General features: G+C 40.6%; 1 protein-coding gene and 1 pseudogene across 4 annotated transcripts in view; both read left to right on the forward strand.

Moving 5' to 3' along the window:
- The window catches only part of IPO9 (importin 9), a 58,492-nt gene that overhangs the window by 7,770 nt on the left and 29,811 nt on the right, over positions 1-20,911 (forward strand). For all 4 annotated transcript variants that reach the window (XM_012459502.3, XM_012459505.3, XM_012459503.3 and 1 more), the window contains 6 exons: positions 11,876-11,937; positions 12,152-12,238; positions 12,987-13,188; positions 17,296-17,384; positions 18,498-18,584; positions 20,744-20,863. In XM_012459502.3, coding sequence (XP_012314925.1) covers positions 11,876-11,937; positions 12,152-12,238; positions 12,987-13,188; positions 17,296-17,384; positions 18,498-18,584; positions 20,744-20,863 — 647 coding nt within the window. The remainder of the gene's footprint in view (positions 1-11,875; positions 11,938-12,151; positions 12,239-12,986; positions 13,189-17,295; positions 17,385-18,497; positions 18,585-20,743; positions 20,864-20,911) is intronic.
- LOC105721897 (keratin, type II cytoskeletal 8-like) lies at positions 1,782-4,005 on the forward strand (annotated as a pseudogene).

Raw genomic sequence — 20,911 nt, forward strand, 5'->3', positions numbered from 1 at the left:
TCTAGACAGAATAAACTGGGTTAAGTAAAATAATTTTGTATTTTCCCTCTTTCATAACCATGTAACCTAGTGCAAATAAGCTCTTTGTCTTTGAATTTTTGAGACTTCCAAACATGTGGTCATGTTGAGCATGTGGTCACAATTTTTGAAACTCTGGGGGTCTGTAGAGAAGAAAATCTATTCTGTTCATCTATTTTATTTTAAAATTTAAAATTTGTCTTTAGTTAACAGTGATGATGTTCTTTGAAGATTTTCTTTGCCATTATAGCTGCTTTTTTGAGCAAATATATATATTACTTGAATTTTAATGCTGCTTCTTTCATGTATGAAATTAGCTTTTGGAAGGAATTCATCTTAAAATACTTGCTGTAGGTACAGATCCCTTGGTTAACTTAGGTTTTTGGCCCCTACGTGGGTCTTAATCTTTGATGGTCTCTTATTCTTACCCTCCCTTCCAGTCTCAGTGAAGTGTGAAGCAAGGTGCTTAGTGGAATTTGGTATATGATTTTTGATAGGTTACCAGACATGATTAACTTATTATAGTATTAGAGTGAAGAGCTTTTAGGTATTGTGATCATCACAGAGTGCATCTTCTGGCAGGGATATGGAAAAAATATATTCATGCTAAGCTTTTCTCTGAAGAGAATAGACTTGAAATGCTCTGGTGGATGAGAAAGGACCCCTAAACTGTGACAGGACCTGTATGTAAAGTTTGACAGTCTTCATGCTCTAATGACTCTTGTGATCCAGAGTGAACTGATGGAAAATGTGTGGTCCTTTTTCCCTTATGTGAGCTGTGAGCCTCAGTATTACCCTGCAACTATATGGATATCAGTGCTTTCATTGGAAGGACAATTGTTCAGATTTGTTTAAGCTTTCTAGTCTTAAGTTTCAAACCTTTCTCAAAAAGTCTGATTCCTCAGTATCTTTTCACACTGTATGTTGAAGAACTTCTTAATTTTGATCTTATTTTAGTTTGTCCCTGTAGTAATGATCCAAAAATTATGCTATTGCTAGTAACATTAAAAACCCACAGCATAATGACCTATGGAAAAAATAATTTAGATAGTGCCTTGAAAGATAATACTGTATGTCCCAGGTAATTTATGAATATGCTTGTATATCATTCTGAAGGAAGTTATATAAGACACACCAGAATTGGTTCACCATGTCCAGGGAGGCCAATTCTGGGTAGACAGTGACATTCTAAGCAGACTTGGGGCCATGAAGTTACCATCTATTATCACACTGAGTATCTGAGCTCAAAGGAATTGTAGGTACCCTTACTAGTTGTCTTTCTCCTTTAAATGGATTTCACAGCTGCATTTTAGAGTGCTTTTTTCCATTGAACTTGAACATTGGTATCCAAGAGATCTTCCTGAATTATCTGACTCATCTGTATTTTAGAATCAATTTTCTGAAAGGTGACTCCCATATCTTTGGATTATAGACACCTGTTGTCTCTTGCTACAAATGAGTTTTAAAGATTTGACCAGGCCGGGCGCGGTGGCTCAAGCCTGTAATCCCAGCACTTTGGGAGGCCGAGGCGGGTGGATCACGAGGTCAAGAGATCGAGACCATCCTGGTCAACATTGTGAAACCCCGTCTCTACTAATACAAAAAAATTAGCTGGGCACGGTGGCGCGTGCCTGTAATCCCAGCTACTCAGGAGGCTGAGGCAGGAGAATTGCCTGAACCCAGGAGGCGGAGGTTGCGGTGAGCCGAGATCGCGCCATTGCACTCCAGCCTGGGTAACAAGAGCGAGACTCCGTCTCAAAAAAAAAAAAAAAAAAAAGATTTGACCAAAGTCTGTACTAACCAAATTAATCCTAGAATTGTAATGGATTGCAGTATCTGTAGGGGGATTGTGCAAGTTTCAAGTGTTTGCTTGTGATTTAATCACTTAATAACTCTTTCAGAAAGAATGTAGCTTCTTCTGTGGTGGTCATACAAAAAAAAATCCACTTTCCTGAGTGAAATGATAAGTGCCATAGGAGTGGATCAAAAACTGCAGCTTAAAATAAAGGTGTAATAAGAATGAGTCAAGAATCTAAGAATTAGGCCAGGCACGGTGGTGCATGTCTGTAATCCCAATATCTTGGGAGGCTGAGGCAGGCGGATCACCTGAGGTCGGGAGTTTGAGACTAGCCTGACCAACATGGAGAAACCCCATCTCCACTAAAAAATACAAAATTGGCCAGGCGTAATGGTGCATGCCTGTAATCCCAGCTACTCAGGAGGCTGAGGCAGGAGAATCGCTTGAACCCGGGAGGTTGTGGAGAGCCGAGATCGAGCCATTGCACTCTAGCCTGGGCAACAAGAACAAAACTCTGTCTTAAAAAAAAAAGAAAGAAAAATATCTAAGAATTCAGTAAAATAACAGGACGTAAAATACAAAAATCAATGGCTTTCACATATACAAACAATAAAAGGTTAGAGGACATAATGGCTTTTTAAAAACCAAAACCAGAAGCAGCAGCTTCTCCGCTCCTTCTGGAATCTTTCCCTGGTTCAGCCCGCCTGCCTCCATTCCTGCCTCCAACATGTCCATCAGGGTGACCCAGAAGTCCTACAGGGTGTCCACCTCTGGCCCCCAGGCCTTCAGCAGCCACTCCTACATGAGTGGGCCTGGTGTCCGCATCAGCTCCTCGATGTTCTCCCGCGTGGGCAGCAGCGGCTTCCAGGGTAGCCTGGGTGCAGGCTATGCTGGGGCCAGTGGCATGGGCATGGGCATGGGAGGTATCACCGCCGTTACCGTCAACCAGAGTCTGCTGAACCCCCTTAATCTGGAAGTGGACCCCAACATCCAGGCCATGCGTACCCAGGAGAAGGAGCAGATCAATACCCTTAACAACAAGTTTGCCTCCTTGTCGACAAGGTATGATTCTTGGAGCAGCAGAACAAGATGCTGGAGACCAAGTGGAGCCTCCTGCAGCAGCAGCAGCAGCAGATGGCTCGGAGCAACATGGACAACATGTTTGAGAGCTACATCAATAACCTTCAGCAGCAGCTGGAGACTCTGGGCCAGGAGAAGCTGAAGCTGGAGGCGGAGCTTGGCAACATGCAGGGGCTGGTGGAGGACTTCAAGAATAAGTATGAGAATGAGATCAATAAGCATACAGAGATGGAGAATGAATTTGTCCTCATGAAGAAGGATGTGGATGCAGCTTACATGAACAAGGTAGAGCTGCAGTCTTGCCTGGAAGGGCTGACTGACGAGATCGACTTCCTTAGGTATCTGTATAAAGAGGAGATCCGGGAGCTGCAGTCCCAGATCTTGGACATGTCTGTGGTGCTGTCTGTGGACAACAGCGCTCCCTGGACATGGACAGCATCATCGCTGAGGTCAAGGCGCAGTATGAGGAGATTGCCAACCGCAGCCAGGCTGAGGTAGAAAGCTTATACCAGATCAAGTATGAGGAGCTGCAGATGCAGGCTGGGAAGCACGGGGATGACCTGCAGCGTACAAATACTGAGATCTCTAAGATGAACACCAGCCGGCTCCAGGCTGAGACTGAGGGCCTTAAAGGCCAGAGGGCTTCCCTGGAGGCCGCCATTGCAGATGCTGAGCTGCGTGGGGAGCTGGCACTCAACGATGCTCGTGCCAAGCAGGAGGAGGTGGAGGCCACCCTGCAGTGACCCAAGCAGGACATGGCACGGCAGCTGCGCAAGTACCAGGAGCTGATGAATGTCAGACTGGCCTTGGACATCGAGATCGCCACCTACTGCAAGCTACTGGAGGGTGAGGAGAGCCGGCTGGAGTCTGGGATGCAGAATATGAGTATCCACACGACGACCACCAGCGGCTATGCAGGCGGTCTCAGCTCTGCCTATGGGCGCCTCACAAGCCCCGGCCTCGGCTATGACGTGGGCTCCAGCTTTGGTTCTGGCGCAGGCCCCAGCTCCTTCAGCCACACCAGCTCTGCCAAGGCCGTGGTTGTGAAGAAGATTGAGACCCCCTTGCCCACGCCTCCAGCTGCAAAACAATTCAATTGCTTTTTTTAGGTCCAAAATAAAATCTCAGCTAGCTTAGGCGGGGGAAAGAAACCAAAACCATTTACAGTATCAACAAAAAAGTAAGTGTGTAAGAACCTATTAGAGGAAACCTTTTTTCTTGAGATGGAGTCTCACTCCCAGGCTGGAGTGCAATGGCATAATCTCAGCTCACTGCAACCTCCACCTCCCAGGTTCAAGTGATTCTCCTGCCTCAGCCTCTTGAATGGCTGAGACTACAGGCATGTGCCACCGCACCTGGCTAATTTTTGTATTTTTGGTAGAAACAGCGTTTCCCCATGTTGCCCAGGCTGATCTCGAAGCCCTGAGCTCAAGCAATCTGCCCACCGCTGCCTCCCAAACTGTTGGGATTACAGGCGTGAGCCACCACGCCTGGCCAGAGGAAACTTTTTAAACACTGTTGAAAGACTTAAAATCGGGTGTGAATAAAAGACATACTCTGTGACTGGGTAGGATAACTCAACATAATAGATGAGCTAGGTAAGTTAGTTCTAAAGTTCATATAGAAAAACAGACAAGGAAGAATGAAAGCACTGAAAAAAGAAAACTACAAGGGGGTACTAGTTCTATCAGACATTTAAACATTACATAAAACCTCTATAATTAAAACAAACAGTGCAGCACTGTACTCAAATACAACTGTGGAATAGAATAGAAACTCCAGAAATAGATCCAAGTGCCTATGGAAATTTAACATAGATGAAGGTGGTATCTCAAATCACCAAAGGTGGACATTTTAATAAAGAGTACTGGGATGATTGTGTAGCCATTTGTAATTAGACCCGTATCTCACACTAGATTTTTAAAAATAAACTCTAAAGTGATTAAGAATCTAAATAGAAAAAATGAAATTGCACAAGTACTAGAGGACAACATGGGTGAATTTCTCTTTAATTTTGACATAGGGAAAGGCATTCTAACTATTACTCAAAATCCAGAGGCAATAAAATATTTTGATAAATTTGACTACATAAAATTTTTTTACAATTTACATGGCATAAACACCACATAAAAAATCAGGAGACAACTGACAAACGGAGAAATTTTTTTTCCCGCAACATATACCACAGACAAAAGGATAATACCTTTAATATATAAAGAATTCTTAAAAATTGAGAACAAAGGACCAAAACAACACTCAGACAAACACAAAGGGTTTAAACTCACATGTGGTTAGAGAAATACAATCTAAAGCAATAAATTAACCATTTCTCACCTTTCGGGCTGACAAAAATTTTTACTTTATTTACTTATGAGACAGGGTGTCACTGTGTTGCCCAGCTGGAGTGCAGTGGCATGATCACGGCTCACTATAGTCTCAACCTCCTGGGCTCAGGTGATCTCCCCACCTCAGCCTCCCAAATAGCTGAGACTACAGGCATGAGCCACCATGCCCAGCTATTTTTTTGTAGAGATGGTGTTTCACCATGTTGCCCAAGCTGGTCTTGAATTCCTGGACTCTAGCAATTTGCCTCCCAAACTGCTGGGATTACAGGTGTGAGCCACCGCACTCAGCCAAAAAATTTTAAATATGATAACACATTCCGTTGGCAAGACTAGAAAGATGCTCCTATGTATTGCTGGTAGGAGTGCAAATTGGTGTAATTCTTCTGAAGAAAAATTTGATCACACCCAGTAGCTCCACAAATGCACTTAACCTCTTGACCCACAATCCCACTTCTGAAAATCTATACTGAAGACATATCTTCAGCAATTCAAAAATACATATGCACAGTGTTAGTCACTGCCATATTATTTATAAAAACAAAATATTGGGAAAAAATCTAACTGTTCATACAGAGGAGAGCACATGAATAACATGGAAATTTGCATATATTATGCAGCTATAGAAAGAACTTCAGGAATGTCAGCGAACTGATTTGGAAATCCCAAGATATATTAGCTGAAAAAAAAAAAGCAAAGTGCAAAAGAGTGTCTATAATATACTCATTTTCATGTAAACAAGAAGAGAATATTTTTTAAAAAAAAAGTATCTGCTCATTTGTGTAAAAGAAATACAGGAAAGAAAATAAAAAATTGATTTTGGTTACCTGCCTGCATGGAGTGGATGGGGAAGGGGTATAAAGAAGTGGGTAATGAAAGCAAGGTAGTAGGGATGAGGAAGAAGTGACACTTCTTGGAATATTCCTTTTTGTATAGCTTTGACTCTGAGAATCATGATAATGTTTCACATACCAAAAATAAATAAATAATTAAAATCAAACAATGATGGGGTGCTAAAAATGAAATAGAAGTAGTAACAAATGAACCTAAATATTTTATAAATGAATAACATAACTATTTTAGGTGAGAGGAAGAACTAACCTAAGTAACTTTTAAAAATAGTATTTGACTGCATTATGTAGGTTACAGTTAAAAAAAAACTATACACCAAAATTGTACTTCAGTTAGTAGGTGTGTTTTTCACAAAGGTATGGATTAATAATTCTGTAATTGCTTTATATTTTAAGATTAAAAAAATAAGTAAATATAAGTGATGAGAGCCATGTGTATCACTGTCAGAGAAAGAAGTTACAAATAAGGAAAGATGGAAGAGTAGAATGAACCTTGAGGTTTGGATTGGCATCTGGGCTATTAATCAGTATGATAAACGGATGGATGGATAGATAGATGGTTAGATATACTGTATTTCCTAGCTCTGTTCTCTGAGAATGCCTAGGACTAGTGACATTCCTGTAGCAATGAACGTACCTAGTGCTCACATCTTGGTTTCTAAATATAATTCTCCACTAAAAGACCCCAGGGCTTCTTGGAGGAGAAGTTGATATCGGGGCTTCGGCAGAGAAAATACAAGATAAGTATAGACTACTTTGTGTATAAGAAAAATAAGGAAGCGCTTGATAAAGGATGGGAACATATAGAAGTACACAGGAGTTAATTGGAAGAAGTTCCAGTGGCCAAAGCTGGAACAATTTGAGCAATAAAAGAAATAAGATAGTATTGGATTAAAACTCATAGAATAAAGTAATTATTTATGAGTTCATATAGGTATAAATATTAGGAAAAGACAAACCATTGTTCCTCTGCTCTCACACTACAACAGTCAGCACGGAAGACTTCTGTGACCTCAAAAATATATGGAGATTTCTTCCTACCAGCAAGCAAGCAGTCAGTTCTGTAGTGGACACCAGCTGAGTGTCCTCCAATTCCTTTTTTTTTTTTTTTTTTTAAACAATGGCAAGACCTGCAATTAGGTGTCCTCCAATTCAATTCCAGCCTATCTACCTGAAGATAGCAGCAGGTCCTACAGATTCAAAGCTCTGTCCCCAAGACTGCCACCCTACCATGATTGATTAAACCACTGACCGGTGATGATCAACTTTAACCTTCAGCCCCTCTACCCTCTCAGAGGGTGGGGATAGGAGTTGAAAGTCCCAACCCTCTAATCTTACCTAGATAATTTCCAGTAACCAGCCCCCATCCTGAAGAAAGGAGGAGCTGCCAACCATCAGTCAGCTTATTAGCATATAAAAAGACATCACTTTGGAGTTCCTGAGGATTTTAGGAGCTGTTTGCCAGGAAATGAGGTCAAAGACCAAATATATATTTCACAATATCACAGTCCACCCTTGGGTCTTCGAACCCTGATCCCTTACGTCAAAAGGATGTACATCTCAGAAGATTCTGCCACATTACTAGAATCCCATTCAATAATTAATAATTAGTCTAGTTCATTATATTGTATGAATATCTCCCAGGGTGAGGCCACTCAGGTTGGTAGGCTTCCTTTCATTTTTGTGAGGTTCCAAAAGCCGAAGTAGTCTCAGCAAACACAGAACTTTACCATTTCAGGCATTTGGTATAATTGAGGTAAGAGACAGTGTCATCTCTTGTTCTGAGCCTTATTTGAAGTGTTAATGTGATACGGGATTCCTCTCAGTTCATAATCCACTTATTCATTTCTTTCCTCTGAGCTACTGTTTCTTCTCTCTAAAAAGTACCCAAACTTTCCACCTTTGGAAAGGGCATTACAATCAGCCACTGTGCTAGTCTAGATTGCAGGCAACAATACTAGTCTAGCAAGTACCTCTTCCTCAGTGTATCCTCATTCAGACAGGGTTAGGTTATAGAGGTGCAGAACTAGTGGACTGTTTTTTTTTGCCATCAGGCAATATAGCTGTATTAACTGTTAGCTCCAATTTTGCTGGATGGGGTGAAGGCACAACCCATTCCCATCAGTCCATTAGAAATTCTGACTTAAGTTAAAATACATAGTTACAATTTCTTGCTTAGGAATCATCCCTGCTTCCAGCACATGTAGTTGCAGCCTTGGTCCTAAGACCATTGCATCAGGTAGGGGAATGGGAAAAAAAAGAAAGTTGAGGTGATGTGGGGGAAGAAAAGACAGGAAAAAGTATCTTGGATGTAAGAAAAGACTATCTGTCACCTTTATCCTTCAGGAGCTTCTTCAGGAACCAAGAACAAAAGCTAAATACTTTAACAAAAGATATTCTTGGCCAGGTGTGGTACCTCCACATGTGTAATCCCCAGCACTTTGTGAGGCTGTGGCGGGTGGACTTGAGGTCAAGAGTTTAAGACCAGCCTGGCCAACATGGCAAAACCCAGTCTCTACTAAAAATGCAAAAATTAGCTGGGCATGGTGGTACACTCCTGTAATTCCAGCTACTTGGGAGGCTGAGACAGGAGAACCCAGGAGGCAAAGGTTGCAGTGAGCTGAGATAGCACCACTGCATTCCAGTCAAGGTGACAGTGAGACTGTCTCAAAAATATATATATTACTCTAGTCACTTAGGAAATAATAAGACTTACAGCAGCTAAGAATCAGGAATCATGGATAAAAACCAAAATACATGTTTTATAATATTGTAATATAAAGGAGAAGGGACAGTACTTCCTTATAAAGGAATTCCAATTAATAAGAGAATAAAAGAAATAAAAAATCACCATTAGGCAGGTAACACCCACAGATGGATGCTAAAATCAGTGGCTGAGAGTTTGAAAAGAAACAGGATAATAGTAAAATGTCAAAATATTTCTCCCAAGATTTGGATCAGTTACAAAGGGAAAAACAGTACCTTTAAGTGGAGAAACACAGCAGACCTTGTCATGGTTACCATTACCAGTAATAACATTTTTATCAACATTATGTACTCCCTAGTATGATACACTGAAAAGGACGCAGCATCACTTTCTGGTACTCTTGCCAAAAATGCATAACCTCAATCTAAACATGAGGAAACTTTAGTCAAACCCAAATTGAGACACATTCTACAAAATAACTGATCAATATTCATCAAAAGTGTTCTAGTTACAAAAGACAAGAATGAAGAACTGTCATACTTTAGAAGAAACTAAGGAGACATGACAGCCAAATACAATGTGGGGTCATGGGATCCTGAAAGAGAAAGGACAATAAGGAAAAAAACTGGTGAAGTTCTTATCAAGTCTAGTTTAGTTAATAGTATTGTACCCATGTTAATTTCCTGGTTTTTGATCACTGAACCATGGTTATATAAGGGGAAAATGGATGAATGATATCCATGAACTCTCTACTGTTCATCTTTTCTGTAAGTCTAAAAATTATTTTGTAAAATATGGACATAGGTCATTTTCAGCAGTTTTTGCCCTGGTTACTTGGATAAGCCTTGAACTTGAAACATTGCATGTAACAACTCTTTCTTGATATTAAGCTTTTCTGTTGTATAAATGCCCTTTGAATGGCCATTCCAGTGAAAGTAGAACTTACATGGAAAGTAACTTTACTTACATAGATGGGAAAGCCATACCCAGTGTATTCGTAATGACCAATAAAAAATAATAGCAAAATAACTTATTTTTTTCTTCAAGTTTTTACCAGTATGGCAGATACTGTGCAAAGCACTTTACATATGTTATCTTATTCAATCTTAGAAGGATTGCTTGATATGTCGATACCAGAATTTTTTTTTTTTGAAATGGAGTTTCACTCACTCTTGTCGCCCAGGCTGGAGTGCAGTGGTGTGATCTTGGCTCACTGCAAGCTCTGCTTCCTGGGTTCAAGCAATTCTCCTGCCACATCCTCCCAAGTAGCTAGGATTACAGGCATGTGCCACCACACCTGGCTGATTTTGTATTTTTAGTAGAAACGGGGTTTCCCCATGTTGGTAAGACTGGTCTCGAACTCCCGACCTCAGGTGATCCGCCCGCCTTGGCCTCCCAAAGTGCAGGGATTACAGGTGTGATCCACTGTGCCTGGCCCCGGTACTAGTATCCTTATTTTGTGGGAGAGGAAGCTGAGGTTTAGAAAGGAAACCTACGTAAGGACAGACATGGTGGCTTCAGGATTTGAACCTAAACATCCCATTCTCTTAATCACACTAATCTATAGCTCCCTCCAATGGGAGTGATGAGCCTTTTGTGACCTATGTGTCTACTAAAACTGAGCAAGTCTAGAAAGCTGCTGTTCATTCTTTAGCATAATGCTGTCCAACAGAAATACAGTATGAGTCACATGTGAAATTTAAAATTTTCTAGTGCCTGCATTAAAAAGGCAAAAAGAAACATAAAATTAAATTTTAACTTTGTATTTAACCTGATATAGGCAAAGTCTTATTGCAACATTTGATCAATATAAAAAGATATTTTACTCTTCTTTATAACTAAGTCTGAAATCTAGTGAGTATTACATTTACAGACATCTCAGTTCTCACTAGCCACATTACAGGTACTTAGCAGCCATTGTGCTAATGTCTACTGCATTGGATAGCACAGCCCTGCAATGCGAGATGTAAAAATTACAATGCACTCTTGGTTTTACATTCTTTTACATTTCTTCCTCTTTTCACAAAAATATTTGATAGTTGACTCCTTTGCAAGTATATATTAGGTATAAATTTTCATTTGGAACCAGGCACAGTGGCATGCATCTATAGCCTCAGCTACTTGGGAGGCTGAGGGCGGGAAGTTCATTTGAGCCTAGGAGTTCGACACTGCAGTGAGCTATGATTATATTAGAGACAGAGTGAGACCCTGTTTCTAAAACAAAATTTATTTTAGTAATAACCATTTTTTAAAATAAATTTTAATTTGGAAGTAAGAGTTATTTACAGCCTCCCAATGTGCAGTTCAAGTTCCATTGCTGACTGGAAACTGCTCGTTTTTAGGACTAAGTTTGTTGAAACCAGGTTTTCTTATACTTAATCAGTTCATAATTGGTGGCATACATCTGGGCAACTAATGAAATCTCACCTTTTAAGTTGTCCTCAGGAATAGATGCTTCCATGATTTTTATTTGTTTTTTTTTTTTTTTGAGACAGTTTTATTCTTGTTACTGAGGCTGGGTGCAACGGTGCAATCTCAGCTCACTGCAGACTCCTCCTCTCAGATTCAAGCAATTCTCCTGCCTCAGCCTCCCGAGTAGCTGGGATTACAGGCATACACCACCAAGCCCAGCTAATTTTGTATTTTTAGTAGAGATGGGGTTTCACCATGTTGGCCAGGGTGGTCTCAAACTCCTGACCTCAAGTGATCTACCCACCTTGGCCTCTCAAAGTGCTGGAATTACAGGCGTTGAGCTACCATGCCTGGCTCCATGTTTCACTTAGTTACCGCCTTAATTGGTCTACAAGGAAGATGTTGCCATCTTGGAAGGGAAGATGGCTGGAAGGTGCTATGCAGTGATTGGAGAAAGTGTGAGGGTGTTGGAACTTCATTGTAACATGTCCTGCAGGCCAACTTGTTTCTTTTATTCGGAGGAACCAATCTTAACAGTTATCAGCTCTTTTTGAAGCAACAGATTAAGTTTCTTTCTGAAATTTTGTTGGCATAAGGGTTAGAGCTTAGTAAATTGCTGTGGCTTTCCTGGGTGCCCTTAGACTCACAATAAAATTTTCTCTTTCAGAATTTGGTGTTCACTTGGCAGAGCTGACTGTAGATCCCCAGGGAGCACTGGCAATCCGTCAGGTAAGTCCATACTGGCCCAATTTATAAGTAATTTCCCTTTCCTTGGTAATGAAACTTTCTTATGGGAAAGAGAAAGAATAAGGCCAATTTATAAATAACCTAGGATATTGTGCCAGATTTAGATATACTTCAGATGTATCAGGCCATGTGTCTAGTTTTTATATGTGAAAAAATTATTTTTCTTGCTGTACTACTTGGCTTATTCTCTTCACAGCTGGCATCAGTCATCTTGAAACAATATGTGGAGACTCACTGGTGTGCCCAGTCAGAGAAATTTAGGCCTCCTGAAACTACAGAAAGGGTAAGTCAGTTACTAATGATTAGTCTACCTGAGGAAATATGAGGGTCCATTTTAAGAGATTAGACTATCAACATTCTTTGGCAGCATGGAGCAATCAAAAGACTAGGCAGAAAAGGAGATTGGTGGCTGGCATTGTAGGCTGTAGATTAGAGAGCTCAAGTGTCAGGCTCTTCTGTGTTCAAATTCCAGTTTTGCTTTTCACAAGCTATGAGATCATTGGAAATGTAGTTAACGCCTAAGCCTTAATTTCCTAAATCTCTAAAATGAGAATAAAACTACCAACTAAGGGTTTAAGAATTAAATGAAAGAATGTTTGTACTTAGTGCAGTACTGTGGAATCATCTGAGTTCCTAAGAAATTTTGAGGTATAAGATCTGGAGCAAGTTTTCCACTGGAACTTTCTGCAATTATGGAAATATTCTGTATCTGTGCTGTCTAAAACAATAGCTATTAGCTGCATACGGCTGTTGAGCACTTAAAATGGGGCTAGTGCAACTGAGGAACTGAATTTTAAATTTTTAAAAATTTTAATAGCCATGTGTAGCTAGTGGCTACTGTAATGGACGCCATAAGTTTAGAGATCACAGATGAACTCTCCAAATGAATTGTCAAGTTTATATATAGGAGTTTGCTGTAGATATGCAGTACCTTGTACGCACTGTTTTTTCAACACAGTTCCCAACTGGACTGGGCTCTGCCAGTCACATATAACCTGATCTAATAGCAGGTGGACTTTTATCCCTTACAGGCAAAAATTGTTATCCGGGAGCTATTGCCTAATGGGTTGAGAGAATCGATAAGCAAAGTGCGCTCCAGTGTGGCCTATGCAGTGTCAGCTATTGCCCACTGGGACTGGCCTGAAGCTTGGCCCCAACTCTTCAACCTGCTCATGGAGATGTTGGTGAGCGGAGACTTAAATGCCGTCCATGGAGCCATGCGTGTTCTGACAGGTACCAGAAGCCCTTTTCCCTGGTATTGGTACTTGGATCTCAAGCAACAGGAGTATTATAAGAAGCTATGTGATAGAATGGCCCAGACCAGTAGGAACTGCTGCTTATGTTATTCCTCCTAGTTTTTATCTCTGCATCTACCCTGCAGCTCCATTGTATTTTTCTAGAGAATGAAGTTTACATCTACTACCAAACCTTACCACTTACAGATACAGTAATAGCATAGTGATTGAGTATTCAGATTTTGGATTCTTCACCTTGATCATTCACTTACCTTCTTTAAGCCTGAGTTTCCTTGTATATAAAATTAAGATGATAGTAGTGTCTGCATAAAAAAGCTTTTGGTATAGTTTACATAGCTAATCTATCTTTATTGACATGTTCAGTAAAGTTTAGTTACTTTGATGGTTACTATATATTATTTTTCCACTTAGTTCAACCAAGGCAAAGTTAAGAATTGTAAAATGAATTTTTATAGAAATATTAAAAAGAAGATAAAAACAGTATAGCCATATAATCCTGACCTTCATTTAGCCAGTTAGAGAATATGCAGTTTCAGTATCTTTTCTTTTTCTCTGTTCTGAGAAGTTGATAAAAATACTTCAACTTTAGGCCGGGTGCATTGGCTCACGCCTGTAATCCCAACACTTTGGGAGGCCGAGGCGGGCAGATCATGAGGTCAGTAGTTCGAGACCAGGCTGGCTAATATGGTGAAACCCTGTCTCTACTAAAAATACAAAAATTAGCCGGGCCTGGTGGTGTGCGCCTGTAGTCCCAGCTACTCGGAAGGCTGAAGCAGAAGAATCACTTGAACCAGGGAGGCAGAGGTTGCAGTGAGCCGAGATCGTGCCACTGCACTCCAGCCTAGGTGACAGAGCAAGACTCCATCTCAAAAGAAAGAAAGAAAAGGAAAAGAAAAGAAAGAAAGAAAGAAAAAAGAAAGGAAAGAAAGAAAGAAAACTTCAGCTTTTAGTTCAAAGAGATTTGATGGATATCTCTTCTAAACCTGATTAATCTATCAATCCCACCCAGAGTCTACTTTCATATATCCTTAGGGATGGCCTGAGTTTCCCAGTCCTTTGCAAGTTCCTCCCTGCTTTCTATTCCCTAGATGAAGTCACTACTCTGTTTTGCCTTCAAGAAGTTCTTACCTGGACTTTAGTCATCCTGTACTGATCTTTTAGAAATCATCTTTGTCCTTCATTCACACAGGTTTGTAGAAGTCCCACCAATATCTTATCTCTTTCTCTATGACCTGCTAGTTTACCTGAAATGTATTCTTACCTGGTTCTGCATGCCAATTCTGTGCTCTCTGAATCTCAGTTTACTGAACTTAGCACATAGGCCCAATTTTGCTAGTCTATGTGATACTAATGGTAGATAATATCAACTCTTTGCCAAATGCAAGTCTTTTTTCTCTTTTTGTTTCAAAACCACCTCTTCCCATGCCCAGCTGCCTTTTTGAATTACCCACTATATTCATATTGATTGCCTGTGACAAAGCTTCAGTTTTTAGCTCGGATACAGAACAGACTTACCAAAAAGATCAAAATGTTCCTTGCTTAGATTTTTACTTCCCTGCTTATTGCCCTTGCTTCTCCTTTATGACTCATACATTATTCAGGTGATTTCACACACCCCTCTCCATGGAATTGGCCTTTTAGAATTCTTTATTCACAACTTCGTAGTGCCAGGATATCAATTAACAGATACATGTTCTACCAAGGAAAGGAAGCCTATTCCCTCTCAGACTTCCAACATGAAATTCAGCTTCTTTTGACAAACCTGGAGAGTAAAGGTGTTTGTACATACATCTTGATTTGGATGCTGAAGAGCCCTTATTGTGTTTGACTAAGGAAATTACTGTTCGGTGAGATCACTTTTCTGCCAGCCACAGGGAAAGAACTGTTGGGGAAATTTGTCTCCTTTTGTAATGGAGTCACCAGACATGGAATGGCTGGCAGCCAAGCGCTATTCCCAAATAATTGCTCCACAGATTTTCAAACAAGGGCAGACAATGCTCTGACAACAAAAACTTAGGCGTGCATGAGGATAGCAAGACATTGGTGATGGACAGAGGCCCAGTAGGAGAATGGTACTGATTCTCTTCAGAGTCTTTCAAGATACTGTACCAGTTTCCTTTTAATGAGGCTTCCTTTTAAACTTATCTACTTATAGATGAGAACTGACTAAGGCTCATGTTGTAAAGGAAATGCAAACATACCAGCTAAGGAGTGATCCATAGATACAGCTTTTTCTTCAGTCTCAAAGAAGTTTGGAGATTGAGGTGTTGCTGGAGTCCCAGAATTTTTCTGACTTGCTGAATCACTTCAGAAAACTTTTGGAATAAAACCTATAAAGTATTAATAAATTGATACTAGGGATGAGTATAGGAGAGTAAAAAGCATGTAAGCACTTTATTAGTAGAATTAAATTGGCTAGGCGTGGTGGCTCACACCTGTAATCCCAGCACTTTGGGAGGCCGAGGCAGGTGGATCACCTGAGTTCGGGAGTTCAAGACCAGCCTGACCAATACAGTGAAACCCCGTCTCTACCAAAAATAAAAAAAATTAACTGGGCGTGGTGGCAGGCACCTGTAATCCCTACTCGGGAGGCTGAGACAGGAGAATCGCTTGAACCCTGGAGGCAGAGTTTGCAGTGAGCCGAGATTGCGCCACTGCACTCCAGCCTGGGTGACAAGAGCGAAACTCCATGTCAAAAAAAAAAGGAATTATACTATATTTTTCATAAAGCTTGTTATCATTATGCCATCTATCATGTTTCTTTCAACTAATTTCCTTGGATTTCTAAATAAAATAGAACACTCACTATTCAAAGCTCAGACTTTATTCTTGAGGAGGAAATTACAGCTAGTAAAGAAAATTAATCCTTGAGTATTTGATCTTCATTTGACTCATGGGGATTGATATTGCCCAAAACTATTGAGTACATTAATCCTGAAAATACCAACTTGTGTTTCTAGCTGTGTATCTTCCCCCAGAATGTCCCAAGTGGTTAGCTAGTTATTTATTTATTTATTATTAGAGACATGGTCTCACTCTGTCACCCAGGCTTGGGTACAGTGGCACTATTGTAGCTTACTGTAACCTTGACCTCCTGGGCTCAAGTCCTGCCTCAGCGTCCTAAGTAGCTGGCACTACAGGCACATGCCATCACATGCAGCTTTTTTTTTCCTTTTAAATGTAGTGGCATATCTTGCTATGTTCAGGCTGGTCTTGAACTCCTGGCTTCAATTGATCCTCCCGCCTCAGCCTCCCAAAGCTCTGGGATTGCAGGCGTGAGCCACTGTGCCGAGCTTCTATTTCCATTTTTATAGTGATAATGTGGAAAAGCATCAGGTAAAGTGAATAGTTATTAGAACTCAAGGGCTTTTATCCTGCTGCTTTGTAACATGAATCCAGGGTCCTTTGTGCTGTCTCAGTGCCTTGTGTGTGGTGTGGGTTTTTTTTTAAGAAGTGAAAGGAAAGATACAACCCATATTTCCATCACCTTCTTCAAGTCTCATTCTGTGTATAGGTTGCTTTTTGCCACATTTATGTAGAAAATCCCTTTTTGTTCCAGTTAGCAACAGCCTCTGACTTTTAGGTCAATAAATATTATCTACTGAGAAGAGTAATATATACAAAGTGGAGTTGAGGCCTAGTAAGTCTGTACATGTTTTATAATGTGCATCAAACCAGCTTGCCAAGCAAAAGTACTAAAAAACAGAACCAAAGGTAAGAAACCTCGAAGTGTGACTGAATGTTGACAGATGGGCACAAGATAAATTAATATAGAATTTTCCCAAGTTTACCTCACAAGGACTTTTATGCAGTTCTATTACAGATTTTCTTTAAGTATTTATATTAAGTTTTCTTTTATAATCTCTTGTATTTTTCTCTATTTCCATATTATTCTTTCTCCTTCTAACAAATAATCAGCAACTCTCGCTAATTTTGCTTTCACAGAATGAGACCATCAGGCCACTGTCTTTACCTGTGTCCTGTCTGTTTGGGAACTGCCACCTAGAATCAGTTCAGCAATATCACACTTAATATCTTTGTGAAGCAGTATTTTTTTTTAACAGTACTACTTTTTTCTTTGTAGAATTCACTCGAGAAGTGACGGACACACAGATGCCACTTGTTGCTCCTGTCATTCTCCCAGAAATGTATAAGATCTTCACTATGGCTGAGGTATGAAATCTCAGCTCCAAGATTATAGTGAGTTCAGGCTCTCGTCAGCCCCCACCTCTCAGTTGGGAGATTTATAGTGTTTGTAACTGATGTCAATATCTAAAGACTAGAACTGACAAAGATCTGAAAGATCGCTGTCTGAATCTGAACTAACCTTAGACCTTTCACTCAACTACAAGGGCAAGCCTTTGATAAAAGAGTGCAATAGCCAGGCATGGTGGCTCACACCTGTAATCACTGCACTTTGGGAGACTGACAGGGGCAGATCACCTGAGGTCGGGAGTTCAAGACCAACCAGCCTGATTAACATGGAGAAACCCCGTCTCTATTAAAAATACAAAAATTAGCCGGCCATGGTGGTGCATACCTGTAATACCAGCTACTTGGGAGGCTGAGGCAGGAGAATCGCTTGACCTTGGGAGGCGGAGGTTGCAGTGAGCCAAGATCATGCCATTGCACTCCAGCCTGGGCAACAAGAGTGAAACTCCATCTCAAAAAAAAAAAGGGAAATAGCTTAAATATTTCTTCACATATCATACTTACTGGCATCCAGGAGCCCCTAAGTAAATAAATAGTGCCTTCATGCTACTTCCAGCCTCTTATTGAGTTATCCCACCTAAGCTTGCCTTTCTCAGCTAAGTAATTGGAAGCAATCTATCACTGCATTGCACATAATAGACCCTTAATATATTGTATATATATTTGATTAGTGTGTATATGAATAACTTATAATAAGGTATAAATACCTGATAAATAATCTTTAACTTCCCTACACCCCTCAGCCCCCAACCAATGATCTGCATTTTAAAGGAAATATATTGGCTGTGTTAGGATTTTAAGCACTACCCAGCCTGGTGGTTTTTAATCAAATGAACCCACAGAGGCCCATATATAAGGTTCATTCCAGTAAGTTCCAACATTATGATTCCGCTATGTTTCATTCTCTGAATTAACGGAAGTCTGCCTCCTGGACATAAATGAATGACATTTACCATCTCTCAAGGATATCTAATGTCATGTGAGGATTCATTAGTCATAGCTTTACTTCTAGTCAGAGATACACACATACCTACATGCTCTAATCTCATGGCTATTCTGTAACCTTTTTTCCAGGTCTATGGTATTCGAACCCGTTCCCGAGCTGTGGAGATTTTTACCACTTGTGCCCATATGATCTGTAACATGGAAGAGCTGGAAAAGGTAAGTAGGTCTTTGGATCAATAACAGACTTCATGCTTAAAAGTCTTATTCATGCAAAGCAGTGAGTCATTTCATGATAGCGGCACCAAAAAGCACACTAACCAGTATTAGAGATAGACACATTTTTATTAAATTATTATTATTTTTCCAGACAGGGTCTTGCTCTGTCACCCAGGCTAGAGTACAGTGGTGCAATCATGGCTCACTGCGGCCTCGAACTCCTGGGCTTAAGTGATCCTCCCACCTCCGCAACCCCCACCCCCAGAGTAGGAACTACACGTGTGATGTGCACCACCACACTTGGCTGATCCTCTTTTCTCTTTTTTTTTTGTAGAGATGAGGTTGCACTATATTGCCCAGGCTGCTCTTGAACTTCTGGGCTCAAGTAATCTTCCCACCTCAGCCTCCCAAAGTGCTGGGATTATAAGCATGAACCACAGCACCCAGCTATATTTTTATTTTTTTATTTATTTGAGTTTTTTTGTTTTTGTTTTTGTTTTTTATGAGACAGAGTTTTGCTCTGTTGCCAGGCTGGAGTGCAGTCACACAATCTTGGCTTACTGCAACTTCCACCTCCTGGGTTCAAGCAATTCTTCTGCCTCAGCCTCCTGAGTGGCTGGGACTACAGGTGCGTGCCACCATACCCAGCTAATTTTTGTGTGTTTAGTAGAGACGGGGCTTCACCGTGTTGGCCAGGATGGTCTCAATCTCTTGACCTCATGATCTGCCTGCCTCAGCCTCTTAAATTGCTGGGATTACAGGCATGAGCCATGGCGCCCGGCCTAACAAATTTATTTTTGTAGAGACAGGGTCTCTCCCTATGTTGCCCAGGCTCATCTTGAACTCCTAGGCTCAAGTGACCCTCTCACCTTGGCCTCCCAAAGTGCTAGGATTATGGGTGTGAGCCACCACACCTGGCCTGATTGAATTTTCAATTTGTAAAAAGCTTAATCTACACACACACACGCTTTATGCCAGACTTTCAGTAAAAATTTGCAACACTGTCTTGGGTAAAAGAAAATTGGTGGAAAATTAAAGACAAAGTTGTCTTCCTTATATGGAGTTAATGACAAAAAATAGAAGGGAAAAAATGGCCAGGAGGTGAGATGCAGACAGGGAATAAGAATTTAACAGAAGCAGGAAATGAAGAGTAGGAAACCAAAGAAAAATATGCTTTGAACAGTTGAACCCTACCCCCACCACAGAGATACTAGGATTCCCAACCAGATGTGGATTTGGCCTAGAGTGTATTTTGTTTTGTTTGTTGTATTAAAGGAATGATAAATTCTAAATGCTGGACATCTTTGGGTGACATGGTGATAAGTTATATGGCAATTTTTTAGTGAATTTTCATCAAATGCCAGCCTCTCTAATCACAGGTCATGCAACTTCTTGTGGTAGAAATGTAATCCAAATATTAATCTCTCAATTCCCAGCCCAGTTTACCATCCCTCATCATTAAAACAGAACTAGAGAGGATGACAAGGTCTAGAGCTGAGAACAACCATGGGCCTCTCCTTGGATCCAAGGCAGCACAATGATTCAAAATCAAATGTGCAGCTGGCCAGGAGACAAATTCAGGTGACTCACAGATACTCTTTGACTCAATCCTGTGTAATAGAATTTCAAAACAGAGATAACATTATTAAACCTTCCAGCAATTCACAGCCAATATTTTCAATTAGAAATCACTGGGTTCTGGCCTTAAATAAGGGTATTGAATAACTTATGCTAATAAATGGATCTCCCTCACACTTAAAAATTATCTTAAAAAAAAAAGCTTAGTCTCCTTTTGAGTCTTACCTCTTCAAACACGTTATCCTATATCCTTTTCACAGTAGTCATCACTCAGAACTTTCCTACTCTTTTATGGCCCCTTTTGTGTGAAGCAAAACAATCCCTGTGATTCAGAAACAGTTATGAGGAAAGTCGGTCTTGCATAACAGTTTGTAAGAGGGCTGTGATGAAGAACTACCAGTGCTGGTTAATGAAATTTTGGGTAACACCTTCACTGACCTTATAGCTATTCTCATCTGATTGGTCCCGGAGCCTGAAGAGAGCTTCAGGTGCCTTTCGAATATCAGTTTTTGATACATATGTGTTGAAGCATTGACTGGATTAGGGATTTGTCCAGCATTGACTTTGGTTTCTGTTATCAGGGTGCAGCCAAAGTCCTGATCTTTCCCGTTGTACAGCAGTTCACAGAGGCCTTTGTTCAGGCCCTCCAGATACCAGATGGCCCAACATCTGACAGTGGGTTTAAGATGGAAGTCCTAAAGGTAAAAACTTCCTACCAATGAAATATTTGGAGTTTGAGAGGGTGGTCT

The sequence above is a fragment of the Aotus nancymaae genome, unplaced genomic scaffold (assembly GCF_030222135.1).
Source record: "Aotus nancymaae isolate 86718 unplaced genomic scaffold, 86718_ANA_hifiasm-v0.15.2.pri h1tg000039l, whole genome shotgun sequence".
NCBI lineage: Eukaryota > Metazoa > Chordata > Mammalia > Primates > Aotidae > Aotus > Aotus nancymaae.